The 25,598-nt window shown below is 33.9% G+C and overlaps 2 protein-coding genes across 2 annotated transcripts; one reads left to right on the forward strand and one right to left on the reverse strand.

Moving 5' to 3' along the window:
- Positions 1-6,958: 6,958 nt before the first annotated feature.
- On the forward strand, positions 6,959-17,823 carry LOC120418122 (uncharacterized). Its single transcript, XM_039580400.2, has 3 exons — positions 6,959-7,660; positions 12,069-12,530; positions 17,149-17,823. The coding sequence occupies exons 1-3, from the start codon at positions 7,190-7,192 to the stop codon at positions 17,821-17,823; spliced, it is 1,608 nt and encodes a 535-aa protein (XP_039436334.1). The 5' UTR covers positions 6,959-7,189.
- Positions 17,809-24,160, reverse strand: LOC120418123 (translation initiation factor eIF-2B subunit beta). Its single transcript, XM_039580401.2, has 4 exons — positions 24,006-24,160; positions 23,849-23,935; positions 22,951-23,787; positions 17,809-17,965 (listed from the first exon to the last, which is right to left on the reverse strand). The coding sequence occupies exons 1-4, from the start codon at positions 24,071-24,073 to the stop codon at positions 17,893-17,895; spliced, it is 1,065 nt and encodes a 354-aa protein (XP_039436335.1). The 5' UTR covers positions 24,074-24,160; the 3' UTR covers positions 17,809-17,892.
- Between the last annotated feature and the right edge of the window lie 1,438 nt (positions 24,161-25,598).

The raw sequence follows: 25,598 nt of genomic DNA on the forward strand, positions 1-25,598 counted from the left end.
GGTTCACCACCCCGCGAAGTAGGCGAGCCGACCCGACCGCCGGTTCTTGTCCTCACGCACACCACACCAGACCCCTCGTACGATGAGCGGCGTGTTGTTATACGACGAGAGTTGCTTTTGTTTTTGTTTTGGTTCGGGACGATGGGATGGGTGTGTACGATACGATGTACACAGTCGTACACGAGGGGTGGGCGCCGCCCAGAGGTCTTCAACCGGGGTTTGAAACATAACTAAGGCTTGGACTGCAACATAAATTGTGGAAAAAGATTGTTTCACTAAAACATCCTATTCAAAAAAAATGCACATAAAAACGTGTATGAACTTGTTGCAAAACTCGATTTTTCCAGCACTCGTCGTATGTATCTAACTCGGTGAACCTCATTGGGCAAATGAAAACATAGTGAATCATCATCTTTACCTTTTAACTCGTTGCATAAACTACTATTATAAGTTAATCTACTATGGCATCCCTTGAACGACTTAGAGTGGCTCTGTATTTATGTGTAAAAATTGTTCATAATCTTCCAAGAATTTTCAGAGTCACATGCAAAAATAATCCATTGGATACAATTTTCGAAATTCTATAAATTTCGTTCATATGTTTATTTTTTAAGAGTTATTCATATTTAAAAACCAAAATACTTGAATTCTAATCTCAGGCCACAAGAGCTCTACAAAAACTTAAAGTTTATTTCCAGAGTTTTTTTTTTTTTTTTTTTTTTTAGTAGTTCCTATAAACATATGAAACACAATAGTTTATTGGCCCTTTAAAAAACTCTAGATTTCTACCGCAACACTCGTCTTTTTACTACAAAGTTGACAAATTATAAAGCTTAATATCGCATTTTCATAACATCTAACAACGGAAAATGCATGGGAAAATTCTCGAATAATCTATGTGCCATAATCTACGTGCAAGCAGTCACGTATTCTAGTTTTCCTGTGTTCTGTGGGTGGCCTTGAAACGAAAGTAAAAACAAGGAAATAAAAATAAAAACATTTACCACCACACCAACACCACCCCCTGCTTTATGCTCTTCCTCCCCTCCTTAGGCTTATGCTAGGCGGTTATGTTTGGGCGACACCAATACTCTCGCACACGGAGGGAAATTTTATGCTGATGCTTTGTTGTGATTCCTTGCGTGTCCTTACGATGGAAAGTTCCGTTATCAAAATGCGGTTCAGGGTCTAAGTGAAGGATTATGTAATTTTCCATGGACATTTTATTTATTTCTGAAGAGTTTCTTGAAAACAATATTAAGTGTATATTATATTTTCTCGAGAAAAACAAATCAGGCATGACTTTGAATATTTTTAGGTGAAAAGAATTATGAAATGCTTTTATACATCAAGATTTAAAAAAAAATTGCAAAATATCAATGAATTTATGAAAACATTTTTCTCTAAATCATTTAAAATTTACAAAAGGACCATCCATAAACCACGTTGACATTATTTTGGAAATCTCTAATCTCTAATCCCCCCTTCGTGGACAATTGTACAAAAAAATCTTTTTTTGTATGGAGCGTGGACAATCGCCTGGAATTTCGAAAAAAAATCTAAACATGTTTAAACAAGCCCGAACATGCTAAATATGATTAAGTGTTATTCAAATATTACGCCCAGAGAATTTCGTGATTTCAGATGTTTGATAGTATGTAATGTCTAATAAAAAAAAAGTCTGGAATTGTTTTGTAACTTTTGTATGTTTATTTAAACATATTTTTTGTATTTCGTTTAATTTTTATAGCTTTTGCATTTTTTTTTGTATTTTTTGTAATTTTTGTGATTTTTTATTTTTTTTTGTGATTTTACGAATTTTATAATTTTGGTAATTTTTATATTTTAGTTATTTTTGTAATTTTTGTAATTTTTGTATTTTTTGTAATTTATGTAATTTTTGTAATTTATGTAATTTTTGTAATTTTTGTAATTTTTGTAATTTTTGTAATTTTTGTAATTTTTGTAATTTTTGTAATTTTTGTAATTTTTGTAATTTTTGTAATTTTTGTAATTTTTGTAATTTTTGTAATTTTTGTAATTTTTGTAATTTTTGTAATTTTTGTAATTTTTGTATTTTTTTTAATTTTTGTAATTTTTGTAATTTTTGTAATTTTTGTAATTTTTGTAATTTTTGTAATTTTTGTAATTTTTGTAATTTTTGTAATTTTTGTAATTTTTGTAATTTTTGTAATTTTTGTAATTTTTGTAATTTTTGTAATTTTTGTAATTTTTGTAATTTTTGTAATTTTTGTAATTTTTGTAATTTTTGTAATTTTTGTAATTTTTGTAATTTTTGTAATTTTTGTAATTTTTGTAATTTTTGTAATTTTTGTAATTTTTGTAATTTTTGTAATTTTTGTAATTTTTGTAATTTTTGTAATTTTTGTAATTTTTGTAATTTTTGTAATTTTTGAAATTTTTGTAATTTTTGTAATTTTTGTAATTTTTGTAATTTTTGTTATTTTTGTAATTTTTGTTATTTTTGTAACTTTTGTATTTTTTTAATTTTTGTGAAACCTACGTAGTCCTACGCCATTCCGGTTACGCTCAGTCACGACGTTCTAACATTAGAGCAGTTCTCTCAGATTTCGGTCATTCGATTTTTTTTTTGTATTTTTTAATCCTACTGAAACTTTTTTGGTGCCTTCGGTATGCCCAAAGAAGCCATTTTGCATCATTAGTTTGTCCATATAATTTTCCATACAAATTTGGCAGCTGGCCATACAAAAATGATGTATGAAAATTCAAAAATCTGTATCTTTTGAAGGAATTTTTTGATCGATTTGGTGTCTTGGGCAAAGTTGTAGGTATGGATATGGACTACACTGAAAAAAATGATACACGGTAAAAAAAATTGGTGATTTTTTATTTAACTTTTTGTCACTAAAACTTGATTTGCAAAACAACACTTTTTTTATTTTTTTTTATTTTTTGATATGTTTTAGAGGACATCAAATGCCAACTTTTCAGAAATTTCCAGGTTGTGCAAAAAATCTTTGAGCGAGTTATAAATTTTTGAATCAATACTGATTTTTTCAAAAAATCGAAAAATTGGTCGCAAAATTTTTTCAACTTCATTTTTCGATGTAAAATCAAATTTGCAATCAAAAAGTACTTTAGTGAAATTTTGATAAAGTGCACCGTTTTCAAGTTAAATCCATTTTTAGGTGACTTTTTTGAAAATAATCGCAGTTTTTAATTTTTTTAAATTAGTGCACATGTTTGCCCACTTTTGAAAAAAATATTTTTGAAGAGCTGAGAAAATTCTCTATATTTTGCTTTTTTGAACTTTGTTGATACGACCCTTAGTTGCTGAGATATTGCCATGCAAAGGTTTAAAAACAGGAAAATTGATGTTTTCTAAGTCTCACCCAAAAAACACACAATTTTCTAACGTCCATATCTCAGCATCTAATGGTCCGATTTTCAATGTTAACATATGAAACATTCGTGACAATTTTTGATCTTTTCGAAAAAAAATATTTTCAATTTTTAAACCAAGAATATTTGGCCCTATTGAAATGTTAGTCTTGGTCTAAAAAAATTTAAAATATTTTTTTCGAAAAGATCGGAAAATTTCACGAATGTTTCATATGTTAACATTGAAAATTAGACCATAAGTTGCTGAGATATCGACATTAGAAAATGGTGTGTTGTTTGGGTGAGACTTAGAAAACATCAATTTTCCTGTTTTTAAACCTTTGCATGGCAATATCTCAGCAACTAAGGGTCGTATCAACAAAGTTCATAAAAGCAAAATATAGAGAATTTTCTCAGCTTTTCAAAAATATTTTTTTCAAAAGTGGGCAAACATGTGCACTAATTTAAAAAAAAATAAAAACTGCGATTATTTTCGAAAAAGTCACCTAAAAATCGATTTAACTTGAAAGCGGTGCACTTTATCAAAAGTTCACTAAAGTATTTTTGATTGCAAATTTGATTTTACATGGAAAAATGAAGTTGAAAAAATGTTGCGACTAATTTTTCGATTTTTTGAAAAAATCAATATTGATTCAAAAATTCATAACTCGCTCAAAGATTTTTTGCACAACCTGGAAATTTCTGAAAAGTTGGCATTTGATGTCCTCTAAAACATATCAAAAAAAAAATTAAAAATAGTGTTTTTTTTGCAAATCAAGTTTTAGTGACAAAAAAGTAAATAAAAAATCACCATTTTTTTTACCGTGTATCATTTTTTTTCAGTGTAGTCCATATCCATACCTACAACTTTGCCGAAGACACAAAATCGATCAAAAAATTCCTTCAAAAGATACAGATTTTTGAATTTTCATACATCATTTTTGTATAGCCAGCTGCCAAATTTGTATGGAAAATTATATGGACAAACTAATGATGCAAAATGGCTTCTTTAGGCATACCGAAGGCACCAAAAAAGTTTCAGCCGGATTAAAAAATACAAAAATTAAAATTCTAAAAAAAAGATCGATTTCGTAGAGAACTGCTCATTAGCAAAGTTCTCACAGAGCTGGATATTCTTACAGCAATGGAGCACCGGATTCGAGTGGTAGAAATGAAAGTTCTCTCATAAGGAATACATTGTAGACAGAGCCGTACCTTGGATCCGCGGCGCCCTTGGCGAAGCTTCAATTTGGCGCCCCTCCCAAATTTACCAGCATTTTGATAAATTGATGTAAATTTGCAAGGATTGCTTCAAAGAGTTTTAATTTTTTAATTGCAATTGGAGACGATATTTAAAAAAAAAAACAAAGTTTTTTATGCCGATTTAGCAATTTTTAATTCCGTTGTATGATTATAATATTAAAACTTTCTCTTCCTGCTATACCTTGCAAAAAAATAATTCATTGAAATCGTATAAATCTAAAGAAAATTATCATTTCAATCGGTAAAAAGATCTGATACGGATTCCTATCCAGATAAGATTTAATTTACTGTAGAAATAAAGTTGACTTTTTTTTTTCAATTAAATTTCATTAAATCAATAATAAAAGCAAGGTTTTGCTCTTCCGATTATTTTTTTTTAATTTTAAATATTATTGAACAGGTTTGCATGTTCAGCCGTGTTAATTTTTTTCTTAAACTTGTTTAAAAAATTTGGGGTCGAATTAATTCGACCAAGGAACCCCAAACAAATTTTGAGCCGATCGGAGAACTTTTTTTCGAATCATGCTGTTTTCGTGGGGAATTGCTGAATAAAGATAATTTAAAATACAGAGCAATTTTAAATGAAACAAATTATTTTGAAAATAATAGAAACGTATTTGAAAAAAAAAACATATGAAGATAAGAAATTTCAATTGTTTTTTTTTATTGATTTGCACAGCATTAATTTGAACAATATTTTTTATTTTTTTTTTGTTTTGGAGAGTTATATTTAAAACGAAATCTATATTTTATGTGTAGTTTTTGTATTTTATTTTCAATTGGTAAAATTTAATACACTGGTTTTTGAACAAAGTCAATAATTCTTAATATTTGTAAACCTTAAAGAAAGCTGCGTTTGAAAAATCTCCTATTTAAAACAAAATTTGGGTTTTTGCGAAATAACACTTAAGATTTGCCATTTTTCAATAAAGTTAAAACTTAAACTGAAAACTTGATGTTTGGAGCTCGGAAAAATATTTTTTTTAAATGAATTTGGTCATATTGGTTAAAAAAATACAGCTTATTCAATGTTCAAACAATGCAATTTTTAAGAGCGAGTTCACGGGCAAAGCATACCCATCTCGCATCGACCTCACTAATCTGCCTGAAATTTTCAGGGGTTGTTTGTATACATATAAAACTAGCATCTGGCCAAAATATGAGCACTCTAGGTCAACGAGAAGTGGGGAAAATCGGGACACAAATTTTTATGGTTCAAAAACCTCAAAAATCTTAGAAAGGGCAAAAGTCAAATAAATTTAAAAATTCAAAATGCATCTGAAAGAGCATAAGAATGCAACAAAATGCAGGGTGGAGCCTCACAATTGGTTAAATCTAAAGCGAGTTATTGGCATTTAAGTGAAAAAATAGGGAGGGACATCTAAGAACCCATTTTCTTGATTTTCAATAAATGTGATTTGAAGATTTTTTTAACTTTAATTTTTTAAAGGTTAAAATGGATGAATATAAACATTTTTATGCGTATTTCTATTGTGAAATTTTCTCAGGAATACGAATATGATAAAATTATCACCAGAAAATGGGATCTTAGGGGTCCACCGAGCAAAAATTTATAACCTAAATTTGAGAAATAAAATAAACTTAGTTTTTATAAAAAAAATCCAAAACATTGCGGTGCAATTATTCAAACAGTTAATTTTGGCACCCCAAGTGTTTTACATTGAAACTATTTTTTGTTTTTAAATTCAAATTATCAAGTTATTGTTTAGCACTACCTTTGTTATAGGGGCCCTTTTCTTGTTTATTTACTTTGGATTTACTGACAAATTTGTTCAATCTACGATTTCGGCGCCCCAAAGGGCTGGCGCCCTTGGCGGTCGCCAACTGCGCCAACCCCTAGGTACGGCGCTGATTGTAGATAAAAGCAAAAACTGCTCGAATGGAAGTGATTCATTGTTCAGTACAACGCACTTCAAGTACTTCTACTGAAGTCGTGTGAATCCTCGTGATGTACTTTGATATGTCCCTACGCATGGACTTACAAATGTATCAAACAACATTGTAAAACAAACTGACCAGAAATCGAAAATCGACATAACCCAACCACGCCATTGCTAAACGACAATGCTCTGCTTCACCTGATGGATGACCACGCGGTAGCCTCTTATCCAACTCTCTTCGCAAAGCTAATCCCATTAGCTTTAAAATTAACACACTTCCGACTGCAGGGTAGGGTGGTCCTGCTGTCATCTCGTGCTAAAAGTGCTACGGGACAATCGGGACCACCCTGATTCTGCAAGTCCTGCTAATTGAGCCATTACCCCAATCCGTCTCAGCCAGGTCAGTTCAGAGGACAACTCCAGGTTAACCGGTCTGCCGGTTCGTGTAGGAGGACGCGTAATCTTATGGTTAAACTGCGGAGATTTCTTGGATTCCCATACACCTTGACCAAGAAATCGAAGAAGCTCGTGAAAAAACCGCATCGTTTGCGTTCGATAAACCCTTGATAAGATAGCGATGAACAATCGCCGCTGAACTGCTGGTGAAGAGTTGCAGTCTGTGTTTGCCATTGCCAGCTAGCGAGTGTTCTTCCGCGTGCAAAATGTCCTCCGAACGTGAGTCATCCGCCGTCGCTGCCACCGAAGGAGCCCTCGTAACGGTCCGCGCCAAATACGTCGAGGCCGGATCTACGTCGTCCGTGTCCTCGACCCCAACGAATAACCGGTCCACCGACAAGCACCACTCGCTGGTGTACAACGATGGCCAGTTCAGCATCACGTTGCACCACTACGACAGCATCGTCGGCGAACTCAAGTGTCCCGGGTGTGCCCAACCGATGTACGGACCGATCTACCTGTGCACCGCCGGCCACAGCATCTGTACGCACTGCTGTCGGAAGGTGGGGCTGGCCAGCTGTCCGCTGTGTCGCAACAAGATGACCGACATGCGGAACTACACGCTGGAGGCGATCGCGGCCAAGGTGCAGTTTCCGTGTACCCATGCGGCCCGCGGATGTACGGTGAGGTTACCGCTGGAGCTGCTGTGGTGGCACAAGGATCGGTGCGGGTTTAAGGTTAGTTTGGGGATGGTATTGCTATGTTGTAAATTTGTATGTGCAACGGTCAAAACACGCTTTAAAGTTTGCAAATTGAATTGATTGCGTCAAATTGACCATAAGGAAGGTTACATTTAGTTTTTGTATGAAAAATTCACAATTTATTTAAATAAGTTCATTACTTTTAAATAAATCTAATCTAATCTAATCGAACACAAGCGCAGCCAGTTCGAAGAAAGCATCCTGGTAGAACTTGCAGTTAGATTACGCCCCAAGTCCTTTCTTGTCAATTTTTTTTTCGTTAGTACATCCGAGTTACCCCGAAAATGTATAGCAAAAATTAAAGCGGCCAGGCCTACTGCGTTGCATTAACCGCAGAGACAGATTCTGTGAACGGATCACATACCACAGAATCATCAGGGGAGGAAGTGTATAAAAATAAATATGAGAAAAGGAGGTATTGGACTATGACAAACAAACAAACTCGCATTTTTTCTTGTTTGAGAAACACTTTTGAACACTTTTTTCACAAAACTTGTACACTTGTTTGCGGCAAACTCGCAAACAAACAAAGCAATATGTATTCAGTAGTCCAGATCAAATAAATGCTCAGATCAAAAAGTATATGAGATTGCCCAAAAGAGTACTAAAAAAAAAGCGCCCAGCCGAAATTTCTGTCCATTTGCTTTAAAACTAACTTGCTAATAGCAGGAACAAATTGAAATGGGATTTGACCGTTAAAACAGTTGTTTTTTTTACACATGTCACTTTTTATGGATTATAACGCGGTAATAACCAACATCAGTGGCAAGCCAGATCTTTGCGCAACTTTTGCTATACACTGAAACCCCGATGGTTTGACACCAACTGTTGTCGAACTAACGCTTCGCTTCACTAGGAATCGGTGATTTTAGCGGATTGCAGACTGGATTTCGCCATGTGATGTGATGATTGTCTAAACCCAAGTTGCCTAGGATTGATAATTGGGAATAGAACCAACTGTTGTCGAACCAACGAGGTACAAACTAAAAAAAGTGTCAAACGGAAAAGTGACCAACCACCAGGTGTTGAGTGTTTGTAACATTGAACTTTTGAGCTTCCTCCCAGTCAAATCAATCCGAATTCTGAAACGGAATCTAATTAGAATCGTACACAAATTCCGTTTCAAACGCAACAACCGGTTCGAACACGGAACCGGTTGTTGCGTTTGAAACGGAATTTGTATACGATTCTAACTAGATTCCGTTTCAGAATTCGTATTGAGTTAACTGGGCTGTGGCCCTGTCACAGTCCCTGCGAAATATGTTGGCTGACATATCGGGCTGTCAGTAACATTTTACACATTATGTCTGAACTTTTACGACGTCGTGCCTTCCGATCAACGATGATGTAGCAAGGACTTCTTGAATACACACAAAAAAAAATACATAGAATCACCGAATTATTATTTCACAAACACCTAAGGACAATTAAAAAGTAATGTTACACCTTACACCCGAAAAAATATACCTTTTTTAAGGAGATAAAAAGGTCAATTTTTGAGCCACCGTCTCAGGTGAGGCATTGGGTCTAACAAAAATGCAGAATTTTGCATGACCCAATCTCACCCCTGATTACGGTAAATAAAACGGTGGACAGAAATTAAAATTCAAGCAAAACAATGTAAATGTTTTTTTTTTGCATTTTTTTATCTGGTGGAAACTGTTCTTTTTATTTTTTGGCAGGTATCCATACAAAAATAGATTGTGAAAATTTAAAATTGTGTATCTTTTGCAGATTTTTTTTTTATTTTGATAGATGGGTCATTCTCCGCCAACTCACACAGCAGTTGCTCCGACCCCTCTTCAATTTTTTTTGTAATTGTCTGCTCCACAAATTTGTTATAATATACACTCTAAAAAATAACCCTGCAAAACTAGAAAAATCGTGAAATTTCAAAATGAAAAATTTTGCCTAAAAGAAAAAAATACCCTTTTGGGTTATTATAGATTCGAAAAGTAAATTGAATTTCTCTTTATACAACATGTTCAAAAAAAAAATAATTATTATACAAAAACATTTTTTTTCATACGGAATAATCCCGAAAAAATCAATTTCGCTTGCGAAATCACGCAAAAGAAAATCGCTCCCGAAATTCATCAACAAAATCAATCTGCTGATGATTTTTGTGAATTTCCTTGTTAGCACCACTCAAAAATATTTATTTCACTTTGTTTACACACATCTACAAAATGTGACAGGTCATTTTTCGACGTGTGACGTTACACTTGCAAGTGTAGTAGTGAAAAAGATGTTCCGCCGAATCATCAAGATGATGATTTTTTTAGATTCTTTTTACCGATCTTTCGTGCGCAAGAGAGGAGAGCCATGCTCCCTTTGGATTTTTTCTCTTGATGAACATCCAAAGATGTTCTTTTGATGATGATGATGCGATGGACGCTGGTTTCTATGTTTAAGGATACTGAACTGAATGTGTTTTTTTTTTTTAAATTGAAGCCAAAAATGTTTCAATGTAAAATTAAATTTGCAATAAAAAATTTTAATGAGTTTTTGATAAAGAGCACCATTTTCAAGTTACAGCCAATTTAAAGTATCTTTAAAAAAAAAACGTTAATTTGGAAAAAAAAATTCCACATTTTATATGGCCATGTCATGCAAACATGTAAAGATAAAAAAATAGTTTTTTTTCAGTGTGGCCCTCGTTTGTTTATCACCCATATCTCGGGAAGTAAATGTCAAATTTTCAATGCTAAAATAGTAGTTTTTGCAATTCCGTCGTGAAACTACTTACTTTTCCTGTCATTCTTGAACGACGAAATAGCCTACTTTTCTGTACCAAAAATAACAGAATCGAATAGCAACACTTTTCAAAATAAATGCTGAAAAGTTCTACTTTTCAGCACTGAAATGGGTGCTGAAAAGTTGAACTTTTCAGCACTTGTTTCGAAAAGTAACACTTTTCAACATTTTTTTGATTTAAACGATTTATTGACAAAATACATGAAATTGTCATTCTTGAACGACGAAATAGCCTACTTTTCTGTACCAAAAATAACAGAATCGAATAGCAACACTTTTCAAAATAAATGCTGAAAAGTTCTACTTTTCAGCACTGAAATGGGTGCTGAAAAGTTGAACTTTTCAGCACTTGCTTCGAAAAGAAACACTTTTCAACATTTTGTTGATTCAAACAATTTATTGACAAAATACATGAAAATTTGACATAAAATTTCACTCAATGGGTGTTTTTCGGAATTGCAAAAAATGTTGTATGGAACTCGTTGCAAAACTTGATTTTTTCAGCACTCTTCGTATTTATCCAACTCGGTGAACCTCGTTGGATAAATGTACGACTCGTGCTGAAAAAATCCTCTTTTTGCAACTTGTTGCATAAACTACTATTTTTAAATTATTCCTCTTCTAATTAAAAATGTTTTGAAATTTTTTAATTCAGAACAACTTTTTGAAAAGGAAAAAAAAACTTTTTTACATTTTAAAAATGTTGGGTTAATGTTTCGATCTCTACAATAAAAATATTCCAATTTTTTTTTAATTCACACTGACAATTGAAAAGTGATTAAAACAATGATTTGAAATTGAAAGGGGTCAATTTCAATTGATAAAGTTAACTTTGAAGTTTTGGATGCAGTTTTATTCGAAAAATTAAAAGTTTTACGGTTTACGTCATGGAACAGCTTAACTAACAGCAGCAGGGCTGTATAATGGATTTTAATTCTTTTACTGAAGCTTTTATTTTCAGTCCGAAGAAAGCATCCTGGAAGAACTTGCGAATTCGATTACGCCCCAAGTCCTTTCTTGTCAAAATTTATAATTCCAGTTCATCCAAGTAACTCCAAAAATGTACAGCAAAAATTAAAGCAACCAGGCCTACTGCGATGCATTAACCGCAGAGACAGATTCTGTGAACGGACCAAATTTCACAGAATCATCATGGGAGGAAGGATGCGTGGACATACCGTACCAAACGCTTCGAATCAAACTTACTGAAGCTTTATTTTATTTTTATAAATGTAACTGTTTTGAACGAATTTGATATTATTTTACAATTTTTCGCTACCGAAAAATCGGAGTAACTCAATCTAAATTCTGTAAATTCCGTTATTGTTTATGTCGCAATATGTTTTTTTTTTTTATTTTAACAGATCAAAACTTTACCGAATTTTAATACTTTTGAAGCAGATTAAACTTATTCAAATATGATTTATTTCCAGATTATTTAGAATGATTTAAGATACGTACCCTTCTAAAAGTGATCAAGAAAGTTTCTATCAAAAATAATTACTTTAAACAATGAAAATCGGTAATTTTAATAACAATGGAAATAAATCTTTAACATGCTAAACATTCGTGATTTTCCCATAACTCATTAAATCAAAATCAACCAAAATTTCATTTCATTTCCCAGCAAATCGAGTGCTTCATGGGCAAGGTGTGGGAAAACTGCTCGTGGCACGGCTGCGAAAAGGACTGGAACGAGCACTGCGTGGCGGACCACCAGGACAAGGTGTACAACTCGCCGGACATCGTCCTAACCTGGAACTACGCCTCCGACGATCGGCGCGGCCTGCAGCTCCAGTCGGTGATTGCGTACTACGTGATCCGCACGTTCGGCGAGTTCTTCAACGTGTACCAAATTCTGGACCAGAACAGTCGCCGCACCATTTGGACGGTGATTTGTGCCTCGAAGGAGGCGAAAACCAGCCAGCGGTTCGCGTTCGAGCTGGAGCTGTACTCGCCGATCGACAGTGCCAAGCTGCTGGTGCAACGGTTTCCGTGTCACGCCGAAACGGACGCCGATTTTTTGAAGGACGGCAACTGCGCCAAAATTGCGATCGAAGAAGCGGTGCGGTTCATGACCAAGGAAAAGGTGGGTGGAATGTTTTTATTTTATTTGTTGTTTTAAAATATAGATAACGTGTGACTTTTTTGGAATTTGCAAATTGCTGCGGTAATCTAGACCGGAGCAGACTGGCGCGTGTCGTTATCAATTTCCAATCTCGGACGTCAGTACGATGTACAGGAGTAAAAACTTAGTTTTTTTTTCTCGTTACGATAACAGAGCTCCTCATATATCTGCATCGTCCATGAAAACACAGTAAAAAAACGTTGAATTTTATGACCTCTATTTTTAATAATTTTCCTAAAATAAAGTGTGAAATAGTAGAATTCAACAGAAACAAATTTCACCAGTTCTTTACGTTAAATTACACATTTTTTAGAAATTTTCCAAAAATCAAGGTCTTGCGGTAGAACAACCGCGGGAATTTGCCGTATAGTAACCACCACAATTTGCGCACTTGACGCGCGACTTAAGTTGCTCAACTTTTTTTTTCTCTAGATGTGTACTTTGTGGAAATAACTGAAGCTTCTTATGCGAAAATTAAGCCTTATTTTCGTTGGCCAGAAAACGCTAACTTACATTAGTTTTTTTTTCAAGAATAATAATAAATAGCTTTTTTTCTTTTTAACAGGGTGACCACTCAAATCCCATTTTGAAATTCCCGACTTTTTCCCGACTTTTCCAGAATCTCAAATAATGGGCATTTCTTATCTAAAGAATGATTTCAAACAAAAAACTCTTTGTAAAAAGTCAATATCAACCATCAAAAAATCTAAATGAATTTAAAAAAATAAAACTGTTGACAATTTTCGCAAAAACAGGAATTTATCAACAAATTCCTTTAAAAAACACCTTTAAAATGAAAGCATTCATTATTTTGATTCAAATTAGAAACATAAAAAAAGAAGAAAAACAACCGAAAACTTAAGAATATTTAAAATTTAAATGTTTATTTTTAAAGTTGGCAAAAGTAAAGTTTTTGATACTTCGTTTCAACTGGAAATTACAAAAAGTTAAAGATAACTGAATTTAAAATTTTATTCTTTATCTTTAAACATGATTGCTGTTATTATTCTTTCAATGAATTTAGAAAATATCTAGGAATACGTAAAAAAATGTTTTTTACAAACATTCCTTTTAAATGTTGTTATTGAATATTTGAATTAATGTTGATTTATCTAGTTGTCAGTATTTAACTGCTTTAATTCTTTACAATGAAAAAACGAGTTTGACAGGATTCTAAGTTTTAAAAATTATTTTATGTAAAATGTTTGAAAGAACAAATTATTTAAACATATTTGCAATAACTTAAACCAAAATTTGTTGGATTTATTTTTTTGCAAATTCAATATTTTTTCATGTTTTCAAAACGTTAAAAAATAATCATTTTTTTCATTCAGAACGAACAACGAATGGATTTTTACTTTTTAAGTTTCCGGCAATTGAAGATCAAGCTTTATGTAAAGTAATTTATCCATACTCACAAAAAAGTTCAAGGGAATCATATGGATTTTTTTAAATGACCTGAATTTAGTTCAACAGTTAAAAATATTTACAGAAAAAAACATTGCCAAACTCAAGTTGGAATCTTTTTTCAAATATTCAATCGATGTGATAAAATAAAAAAGAATCCTACGTTTATGCAAGCCATAATCGTTAAAATTATGCTCAATTTTATATCAGTTTTTCATTAACTTTGTTGTTCAAAAACTATTATAAAAATCTGTGTCAAATACATTTAGTGTTTATTAAAAAAAAATAATGCATTAAAAAATCTTTTCATTCTCAAATAGGAAAGGAACCCTAAATTTAAAGTAAGTTACCAAAGAAGAATTGAGTGAATTTAATTTGAAAATTGTACAAAATATTACAAAATCATTCGAGAATTAGATTTTTATTCCAAGCTGGTATGCTTTGAATTCCCGACTATTCCCGACTTTCTGACTAAAAATCATAAATTCCCGACTTTTTCCCGATTTTTTGCGGATTTTAGCGAATTCCCGACTTTTCCCCGACTTTCCTGATTACCCGACTTAAGTGGCAACCCTGTAATTTTTATTTTACAGATAAATTAATTTTAGAGATGATGATTATTTTTCAAAAATCATGTATCTCTGTATTTTTTTCCAAATACATGGAATGTTTTCCCTTTTTTTAAATATGTTTCAATAAAGCTTTTTAATGCAATTTTTCACACATTAAAATATTAATTTTAAAAAGAAAAATCTCTTAATATCAGGAAGTTTTTCCAGTTTTCAAATATTATGCAGCATTTATTTTTTATATGCCAACCTCAAAAGGGATGTTAATTTTGTTCTTCTTAAAAACGAATTTAAATTATGTTTTTTTTTAAACAATTTTCCATTCTTTTGTCCTTTGCAATTATTGTTTTATGCAAATTTCCCTTCATTTATTTAATATTCAACCTAAATAAGAGACATACATATTTGACAGATGAATTCTTAAGAAATTCTTTTATTTTAAATACAATTTAGAGAAGAGAAAATCTCTCAAAAGATCAAGGTTGTTAACGATAAAATTATCGAGGTTCGATAAGGATATTTTTATCGACGATAATGGACGATAACGGACGACAACTTATAATTAATATATTTCTAAAATTGACTAAAACCAACCAAATTATGTTCAATTTTCAAGCTTCCTCTTAGTAAATATATTTTGATAATATGGTAACTTTCAAAGTATAAATACTAAAAAAAAACACAAAATACCGTATTTTTTGAAAGTACTAATATTTTTATAATTTGTTTCTTAACTGTTTTAGAGTTTTTTGAGTGAAGTACTAAAATGTTCACAAAATACCATATTTTGTTGAAAATACTCAAATTTTTATAATTTGCAATATGGGTGTAAAACGATTTGAAATTTTGCATGTATTTTAACTGTTATAGATTTTTTCAACGAAATACTGAAATGTTCACAAAACACCGTATTTTCTCGAAAATACTATTTTTTTTTAATTCGCGATATGGGTGTCAAACAATAAGAAATTTTGCATGCATTTTCAATGTGTAAGAGTTTTTTGAATGAAATACTCAAATTTTCACAAAATACCGTATTTTATCGAAAATACTCAAATTTGTATGATTCGCAATATGGGTATCAAACGATTCGAAATTTTGCATGTATTTTAACTGTTTTAGAGTTTTTTGAACGTAATATTAAAATTTTCACAAAATACCGTATATTTTTATGATGCGTATATGGGTATCAAACGATTCGAAATTTTGCATGCATTTTCAATGATTTAGAGTTTTTTAATGAGATACTCAAATTTTCACAAAATACCGTATTTTACCGATAAAAGAAGGGAAAATTGGAGTAAAAAAACTTAATGGCAAAATATTTAAAGAAGAGCTAAATCTACATCGAAAAATAATACACAATTCAAAAATAAAGGGAGCCTTTGAATGTATTTAGAAATTTTCGCTTCTTCAAGTTAGATTTTGAATAAAAGTTGTAAAAGTAAAATAATACACAATTCAAAAATAAAGGGAGCCTTTGAATGTATTTAGAAATTTTCGCTTCTTCAAGTTAGATTTTGAATAAAAGTTGGGAAAGTGGCATTGGAAAATCTCAATTGTCGAAAATTGAAATAGTACATCATTAACCCTCTACAACCCAACCCCGCCTCTAGACGGGCTTCGATTTAAACAATCGCAAAAAATCCATTTTTCAACCAATTTTTGATCTTCAAAAAGCATTGGAAAGAAGAACTTTTAAAATTTTGGAAAATTTTAGGGTTTGAAGTTTGACTTGTTTTTTGTGACTTTGCCAATGTTTTTAAAAATGTAATTTTTTAGGGGTCAACTTTGGCTGTGTTTTTTACTAACATTTCCTATATTTTAAGTAAAAAGAAGTATGCAGTAATTTTTCTAGTGCCCCAGACTATGCCTCTACGCATTTATTTACAATTTAAATGATAATGGTTCCATTTTATAGCAGAAAATGTGAAAAACATACAAAAATTGAAAAAGTTACTGTAAAAACATGAAAAAATTAGATAGGCAAAATTTAATGATAGGAGGTGGTAGAGTAGGCCAAATACTACCAAAAACAAACATAAACTAAACAAGATAAATGCAAATTAAAATACTAAAAATGAAACAAGAAAAACATAAATCAAGAGAAGTAAAGTTTTTCGTAGAACAAAAGTTGCTCAAAATGACCTCTAAACACGGTAAAAATAAAAATTTTCGAAAAAAAAATTTGGGCAGTAGAGGGTTAAGGGATGTCTCTTTTCTTTAGGTTGAATGTTAAATAAAAGAAGGGAAAATTTCATTTAATAAATTTTATTGCAAAATATTTTAAAACGGGAAAAATGCTAAGGTTTCAAGAAATTTTCCCTTCATTAAAAAAAGGACCAATTTACATCTATTAGAGAAAAAGTTCAGAGATACTAGATTCTTCCAAAAAATAAACCATAATCTCTATAATTAATAAAAAAAAAGAAGAAAAAAAATCATGGTTTAAAATAAGAAATACTAATCGAACAAAACAAAAAAAGCTAGAAATAATTAGGCTAAATGTCCATTATGACAAACGTCCCTGATGGTTTTTGAACAAGTTATGCCAAATGTGGTACACCCATTTTTAAATACTCACCCTAATTCTCCTCCCTTAGATCCTCTACTACCGCATCCGGATCGTCGAAGTTACCCCAACGCGCAGCCGCAGCCTGGTTCTGCTCAGCCCAACCCATCAACGTCACTCCACCAAACGCGACTCGACCCCCTCTTCGGGCTTCCTCCCGCTCGATTACTCCGCCACCCAGATCGAGAACGTCAACATGAAGGCCGTTCCGCAAGAGGACATAATCGTACGCGCCAGCAGCACTCCACGGCTGGCCCCAAACAAAGTCACGATCCGCTCCGACTCGTCGTCCTCATCTTCGTCGTCGTCCAACTCTTCGACGGTGGTCGACGAGGAGCAGCAACGCCAGCGGGATCTTCCCGAGGAGGACCAACAGTTGGGGGCAAAGGGTCTAGCCAGGGCAAACTCGATTCCGAAGCCCCCGCGGGCGTTGACATTCCAAAGCGACGGCGAAGATTCGTCTGTCGAGCAGAAGCTGGTAAGATGTCGGATCCTGGACCGGCAGGAGAGCATCAAGATGAAACCGATTTACAGCGGAACGGTGGCGGCTGGCGAGTTGAAGAAGGCAACGACGTCGTCGTCGTCCGTGAAGGCGTCCACCGAGAGTTTGAACTCGGCGCCGGCCAAGGGATTGTCAAAGTTTTACAACATCACCACGTATAAAGGGGCGAAGCTGTTCAACAAGAAGCTATTTAAGCAGTCGTAAACCGAAAGATTTTATTAACAAAAAAAGTTATTCATTGCCAAAATACCTAAACTCTTGGGCCTGGGCGCTTTACAGCTCGCTATCGTCCGGATGGTACAACTCGCTGAGCAGTCGGTAGACGTACGAAGGGGCGTTGCCACCGCTGTAAATAAAGAGCAAGCGGAGTTTTGATGTTACAAATCAATTATTTATATTTTTTGTTAAAGTTTAATGTAAAAAACTTATTAAATCAAGTTCCAGTTAGTTCCAGTTAGTTCCAGCCAGTTCAAGCCCAGTCCAGTTCCAGATCCTGAAGAAGCCCCAGACCAGCCGGACCCGCCAGCAGCCACCAGTAGCAGAGGCCCCAGTCCAGCCGGACTTAGCGGTGGAGGCCGCAGTCCGCCGGGACTTAGCCGCTGTGAAGAGTCCGCCGGGACTTAGCCGCTGTGAAGAGTCCGCCGGGACTTAGCCGCCGTGAAGAGTCCGCCGGGACTTAGCCGCCGTGAAGAGTCCACCCGGGACTTAGGAGTTCGGGTCTGGCATGGCTCGGCGAAGAGGTCTGGAGGACAAGTCTGGCTTCAACGTAGAGAACTGGCTCGACGAAGATCTTAATGCAAAGTGATGTGATCGTGCGCGTAAAAGTTGAAAGTGTTACCGCAAAAATGTAATCTTCAAAAAGTGTAATATACAGATAAGTGAAGTTTACTGATCTGTTTTGACTCTACGAGTAAATATCACAAAAATCCTGAAAGCCTAAACCGCTCGGGCCGTTCAGGTGGTTGTCGTAAGGTTGTCAGAATGGCGTAAGGTTGTCAGAATAATGTTTGAAATACAAACAAATTTAAATTATAGGATTTAAGGTAAATAATGTAAAGTAAAGTTAGATTTATGGCATTCACAAAAAATGTTTTCTTAATAAATATTGAATAAAAATATACAAAAAATAAAACAACATACTCAATTAAGAAGACAAGTAGCCTTCTCTTTTCAAATGGTCACAGAATGTTACAAACATTAAATTTAATTGTTTAATGTGAGCTTGATTTGTCTAAAAGAAGTTACACGAATCGATCTGAACGATCACGAAGTATTATCTTGTCGTATATCGTGGTTAGGTATGTTTAACTTAGAATAAATAAAAACTAGGGCAAGCAGTGTAAAATTACCCAAACACGTTTTGTTTGGCCGACATCTGTAGGTCGGATGATGAATAACTATTGCAAGAAAAAGAAATCCAAATTCTGATGCAAACAAATCAATTTGTGTGGTTTGAATGTGTTGATAAATTGTCGACAAAAAAGAACGAAATAAAAAAAAACAGTGCTAAAAGTGCTAAAAAACTGTTACATAAAAAAAAGTGCTAGAAATTCTATAAATATGGAGCAACGCGACAAAAAATCAGAAAAGCATTTGACAGCTGGAAAAAAACTTAACAAAATTTAAATTCAGAAAAAGTTTTAAAAATCTATCAAAAAAAAAAGTTCAAAAATTGTAACAAAAAAAAGTAAAAAAATACCAGCAAAAATTGAAAAAAAAATGAAATTCGAAAATAGAAACACAAGAAAACAAAAACTTCATAAAATTCCAAAATAGTAGTTTATGCAACAAGTTGCAAAAAGAGGATTTTTTCAGCACGAGTCGTACATTTATCCAACGAGGTTCACCGAGTTGGTCAAATACGACGAGTGCTGAAAAAATCAACTTTTGCAACGAGTTCCATACAACATTTTTTGCAATTTCGAAAAACACCCATTGAGTGAAATTTTAAGTCAAATTTTCATGTATTTTGTCAATAAATCGTTTAAATCAAAAAAATGTTGAAAAGTGTTACTTTTCGAAACAAGTGCTGAAAAGTGTTGCTATTCGATTACGTTATTTTTGGTACAGAAAAGTAGGCTATTTCGTCGTTCAAGAAAAGTAAGTAGTTTCACGACGGAATTGCAAAAAAACATGTTTTGTTTTAAAGATTGCAAAATTGAAAATCACTGAAAATAAAAAATAAATAAGCTGAAAAAATTAAAATTAAATGGAAAAGAAGTTGATTAATTTTGAAACATCAGGAAAATTCAGTAAGAAACATAATAAAAAATCAATAATAAGGAAAAAATATCAAGAAAATCAACAATTTAGAAAAAAAAGTCAAAACTGCACACAATTCAAAACATCTTAACAAATCAATAAATTTAAAACATAAAAAACCGTAACATCCACGAAAATTAAAAAAAAATGCTGGTTACTGAATAATTCCAAAGCGTTGAGAAAAATCGAAAAATTAAAAAAAAAAATTAAGTTAAAAAACGTTACTTAATCCACCTTTAGGTGGTTGGTGCCTTCCTCGCTTATTTTCATCAAAATATCTGAGATCCGGCCTCAAAAAAAGTTTATTAAAAACACTAAAGTACTTATAACTTTTGATAGAGTTGTCAAATCTTCAATCTTTTGGGCTTGTTGGTCTTTTGTTTATCTAGGTCTTTTGTTTACCTATTCAACGATGGGTCGTATGATAGATTCGGACAACTTTTTTATCAAAATATTTGAGATCCGGCCTCAGAAAAGTGTATAAATAACACTTAAGTGCTCATAACTACTTTTGATGGGGTTGTCAGATCTTCAATCTTTTAAACGCGTTGGAAAGGTCTTTCAAATGCCTTTCTAAAAATATATAGCATGACGGGTGTTCTTACAAAAACCACCCTTTTTTATAATATTTCAAACTCTAGACAAACCGTTTTTTTAGCATAACTTTTGAAGTACTTTTCTAAACTTCATAATATTAACTAGGGTCTTGTGGGACCCCAAGACGAATCGAATGAGACCAAAACGGTCCAAATCGGTTCAGCCAGTCCGGAGATAATCGTGTGCATATTTTTCGGTGCACGGACTCACATCCAGACACACGCACAGACATTTGTTCAGAATTTGATTCTGAGTCGATAGGTATACGTGAAGGTGGGTCTACGAGGTCAAATAAAGAAGTTCATTTTTCGAGTGATTTTATAGCTTTTCCTCATTGAGGTGAGGAAGGCAAAAAGTTAATATAAAACCAAAACTTAAACTGAAAAATGAAATATCTAAGAAGAATTCCAGATTTTTTTTAGATCGAAAACAGTTCAAACAAAGTTCAAACAAATATAAATAAGTTCTCAAAAAATCAACAAACTAAAAAAAACAAAAACTATACATAATGCGAAACATTAAAAAATGCAATGAATTATTTAAAAAAAATCAGCATAATAAATAAAGAAAAACATAAAAAAATCAGAAAAAATAGGAAAATTCAGAAAAAACAGGATTATCAAAAATTAAAACTAAAAAAATATCGAAAAGAATAAATAAAACAATGAAAAAGTTCAAAAAAAATAGAATAATGCTAAAAAAAATATGTAAAATATTATAATATTACACAAAAACCGTATTTTTCAAAAGTACTCAAATTTTTATAATTTGCAATATGTGTATCCAACGAAGTGAAATTTTATATTGGTGTCATACTGCGAGGTATGATAAATTTAGTAATTTCGAAAAATACATTATATTGTGAAAATTTGAGTAATTTACAAAAAACACTCGGTATTTTGTGAAAAAAAAATTTGAGTATGTGTACTAAGATGTAACAAAATGGGTGAATTTTGCGGGCCTTTCAGGACATGATGCCCTAGGTGTCCGAATCCCAAATATCAGCTCGATTGGTTGCGACAGGGCCTGGCGCTTTGACTTTGAAGTTTAAGGGGTTACATACATGTAGAAAATCACAAAATTTCGTATTACAGAAAATTCACTAAAACACTAAAATAGTAGTTTATGCAACAAGTTGCAAAAAGAGGATTTTTTCAGCACGAGTCGTAAATTTATCCAACGAGGTTCACCGAGTTGGATAAATACGACGAGTGCTGAAAAAATCAAGTTTTGCAACGAGTTCCATACAACATTTTTTTGCAATTTCGAAAAACACCCATTAAGTGAAATTTTAAGTCGAATTTTCATGTATTTTGTCAATAAATCGTCTAAATCAAAAAAATGTTGAAAAGTGTTACTTTTCAAAACAAGTGCTGAAAAGTTCAACTTTTCAGCACCCATTTCAGTGCTGAAAAGTAGAACTTTTCAGCATTTATTTTGAAAAGTGTTGCTATTCGATTCTGTTATTTTTGGTACAGAAAAGTAGGCTATTTCGTCGTTAAAGAATGACAGGAAAAGTAAGTAGTTTCACGACGGAATTGCAAAAAGATTATTTTCAATCACTACTGAAAGTTTCTAAAGATATTATATGATTAAACTGAGTTAGAGACGATTTTAAGCTCAACATTTTGCCGTGCGCAAAGTGGACTGTCAAACGTTCTGAGCATTTTTCTCGAAACACCGAGTTGATTTACGGGTGCCACGATATCTCGAGATGGGATGGACCAAATTGGCTGAAATTCGGGGTGAAGACTCTTAAGACATATCCCGTGTGCATGACGGAGCCCGATTTTGAAATTTTGCTTTTAAAAAAAATTAAAAAAATCTAAAGCTAATGTTTTTTTGTATGAAAAACATAAAAATATTTTTATCTTTTTTTTTTTAAATAAGTTCATTGAAAATCGGCCTTCGTCATGCACACAGGACCGGATTAACGAGTCTTCACTAAAATTTTGAGCCGATTTTCAAGGCAGTGTTGACATAGCGTGGCACCCGTTTTTTGAAACTGCTAACTTCAAACAGCTATATCTCGGCAATGATAAAACCAAATTTCTTCTAATTTGTTTTGATAATAGATAAAAATGTGTATTTTAATGCCCTGAAAACAGATTTTAAATAAAATTAAGTGTGTGCTCACACCAACCTCTAATTTTTTTTGTCGATTTACATGTATGTAACTCCTTAAATGGGATTTAACCCGTAAAATCGGTGCGTTTTGGTTTTTGCCAGTTTTGGGCCTCTTAACGATTTTTTACATTTTTCAAAAAACTCATGAGCTCATAGTTTGTGTTAAAGAGAACAACTTTGCCGAAGATTCTTAAAATATCAAGAATGTTACAGAATTTATAACACCGCCGCTGAAAACTTCAACTTTTTCTTCACTCTCTTCTTGCACTTGCACTTGCTGAGCACACCTTTAGAAAAGGTCAATCACAGCGTGTTTCTGCTCTAACATTTCGTCAGTGTACTCACGTGTTGGTAATAAACAGCGTCACCAGCTCCGGCGGCACGTAATCAAACACCGGATTGTACGCCTTGGCGAAGCGCGCCGCACGCGAATTGTACGCCAGCACGCCCTCCGTATTTGCGAGAATGTTGAAATCGTCCTGATCGTAACTGGACAGGTGCACCGGGGTCAGTTTGTACGTCGGCGCTAGCACAATCACCGGCACCGAAAAGTGTTTCGCCGCCAGGGCCAACGAATAGGCGCCACAGACGGCGCGTAGCCCACCGTTGGCCAACACGCACTGCGTTCCGATGATAACCTTGTTGACGCGCGACATCATGGCGAAGATGGCCGAATCTGGGATGAGGGTCGTTTGGATCTTGGCTTTACCCAGATTGGTGGCCAGCTGGTGGCCCTTGCAGACGGGGGCACACTCCGCCACGATCACCTCGATGTTCCGGTTCTCGGACGCTTTCTTGAGGAACTTCTCGACCGACTTGGAGTGGCCCAGCGTCATGATCAGTTCCGCCGAGTGGATGTGCTCCGTCGCCTGGGAGGTCAAGTTTTCCGCGCACGTTTCCAGCTCGGTTTCGATCTCGCTCAGGTGCTCCAGCAGCGCGTCCTTCAGTCCCTCCTGGGGCTTCGAGTAGTCGTTGGCGCGCTTGTGGTCGCTGGTTTGCGTGACCAGTTTGTGCAGCGAAAGCGAAGTTTGGGCATCGTCGTAGTGCACCCGCAGCTGGGCCGAATCGTACTCTTCGCGGACGATTTTCAGAATCCGGCGCACCGTGTTGGCAATCACAATGTCCTGGGGAAGGGCCGCCACCAGCAAGTGGCCCTGCTGGCGGATCTGCTCCAGCAGGTTCCTGTTGGGGAGGAAATTTCAATTAAGCAATCTGACTTAGAGAGCCCAAGAGACAAACTTACTCAGCCGTGCCCCATTCCGACTTGGAGATCAGGTTCGTTAGCAGGGCCAACGTCCGGGACGTGAGCTTGTGCGAGCCGACGATTTTGCTGAAATTATTCATAACAAAAGGTAAACACCAAAGCGAAACGTTTCAAAAAAAAATAAAAAATTACTCACTTTAGCCGCACATCGTGGATGAATTGGGCAATTTCCGGCGTAGGGCAAACATCCTCTTGTCCAGTCATTTCAATATTCACGTTAAAATGCAGAAATTGTAGACAAATTTCACTTCAAACTCTAAATTTCGTCCAACGAAACCGAACACGACGACCGAGAGTTGGGAAACGTCAAATAATATCAACAATCATTGAGGACTGCACGCAGTCATCATGATCATCAGTACACGGCTCAGGGAAAGAAGGGTAAATTTAGTGGAGCTTTTACCCAGTATCAGTTAAAGGTATAGAAAAACATTACTCAAAATTGAGTATTGCGAGTAGTCTTGCGTTCCCTCAAACAATTTTACGGGTTGTTTGGACATTTATAACTAGCTTCTGAGTCAAATATGATAGCTCAAAATAAAATTGGCAAAAATCGGGACTCAAAGTTTGAAGGTTTAATAAAGTCAACAATAAAAAAATGTCTGTACCTAAGGCAAAAATCAACTGAATGAGCTCAACATAAGCAACAAAATGGAGGGTGAAACATCCGAATTGGTTAAATCTAACGAATGTTTTCAACACTTTGATGAAAAAATAGAACAAGTTTAAACTCGAATACAAAAATAGAATGAGAGAATTTAGTATTTTTTTTTGTCCAGAGCACCTTTTTAAAGATAGTTTAACAATTTTATATGAGATTTCTTTGGAAAGTCACTGAAAATTTAATGAAACGTTTATATATTTCGATTCCAGCGTGCTCTCTTGTACTAAGCTTGCTAGAATTCCTATCTAGATAGTACAAGAGAGCACACGGGCATCGAATTGTCAAATTCATCATCAATATCTCGCTTGGAAGACCCCAAAAACATATTTTGCCAAAACATATTTGAACTTAAAAGTTTTCAATCCCAAAGGGCCCTGTTTTCTATATAATTACCCAAACAAATCGAGATAAAAGTAAACTATACACCAATAAATAGCTATACCATCAGGCAGAAAAATATTTTGTAGAATAAGCCTGTACGAGGTATGATTCAACAAAATTTTTGTTGAATATAATCAACGCCGATTTTGCGTTGACACAAACCTTGATTTTCTCAATTCCACAAAAATCTTTTGTTATTTTGAAAAAGTTGCTTTGACGTTTAGCGTTGATTCAACAAAAATCTTGATTTTCAAATCAACAAAACGTTTTGTTGATTCAAATATGCCTTATTTTTCTGCGTGATGCACAAAGATCATACGAAATTGGAAAAAGTTGCCCCGACCCCTCTTCGATTTGCGTGAAACTTTGTCTTATGAGATAATTTTGGTTCCTGATTACGAATCCGAGCTCTATTTTTTTATATCCCCTGACGGAGTGGCGGTACGACATTTGAAAAAAGACACGTCTTTTTCAATAATTTGCAGTCTGAAATGGTGGTGATTTGGAAATTTGAGTAGTATTGTTAATGTAATTTTGGTTAATCGCGGTGGATACTTTTTTAACACAGTTTTCTGTGCGATCAATGTGGTAGATGCTTTGGTGGATTATTGACAGTTCGAATTATTTCAATAAAATCTACCGCGGTTAACCAAAATCTAATTAACAATACAACTTTGGTGTCAA

This window comes from Culex pipiens, chromosome 1 (genome assembly GCF_016801865.2).
Source record: "Culex pipiens pallens isolate TS chromosome 1, TS_CPP_V2, whole genome shotgun sequence".
NCBI classification, from domain to species: Eukaryota; Metazoa; Arthropoda; class Insecta; order Diptera; family Culicidae; genus Culex; species Culex pipiens.

Excerpts from the sequence above, each read along its gene's own strand:
- LOC120418122 (XM_039580400.2), top strand. The coding sequence starts at position 7,190 with ATGTCCTCCGAACGTGAGTCATCCGCCGTCGCTGCCACCGAAGGAGCC. Across the intron at positions 7,661-12,068 it reads AGGATCGGTGCGGGTTTAAG|CAAATCGAGTGCTTCATGGG; the intron begins GTTAGTTTGGGG and ends TTCATTTCCCAG. Across the intron at positions 12,531-17,148 it reads GGTTCATGACCAAGGAAAAG|ATCCTCTACTACCGCATCCG; the intron begins GTGGGTGGAATG and ends CTCCTCCCTTAG.
- LOC120418123 (XM_039580401.2), bottom strand. The coding sequence starts at position 24,073 with ATGACTGGACAAGAGGATGTTTGCCCTACGCCGGAAATTGCCCAATTC. Across the intron at positions 23,788-23,848 it reads TCGGAATGGGGCACGGCTGA|GAACCTGCTGGAGCAGATCC; the intron begins GTAAGTTTGTCT and ends CCTCCCCAACAG. Across the intron at positions 17,966-22,950 it reads ACGCTGTTTATTACCAACAC|CGGTGGCAACGCCCCTTCGT; the intron begins GTGAGTACACTG and ends CTTTATTTACAG.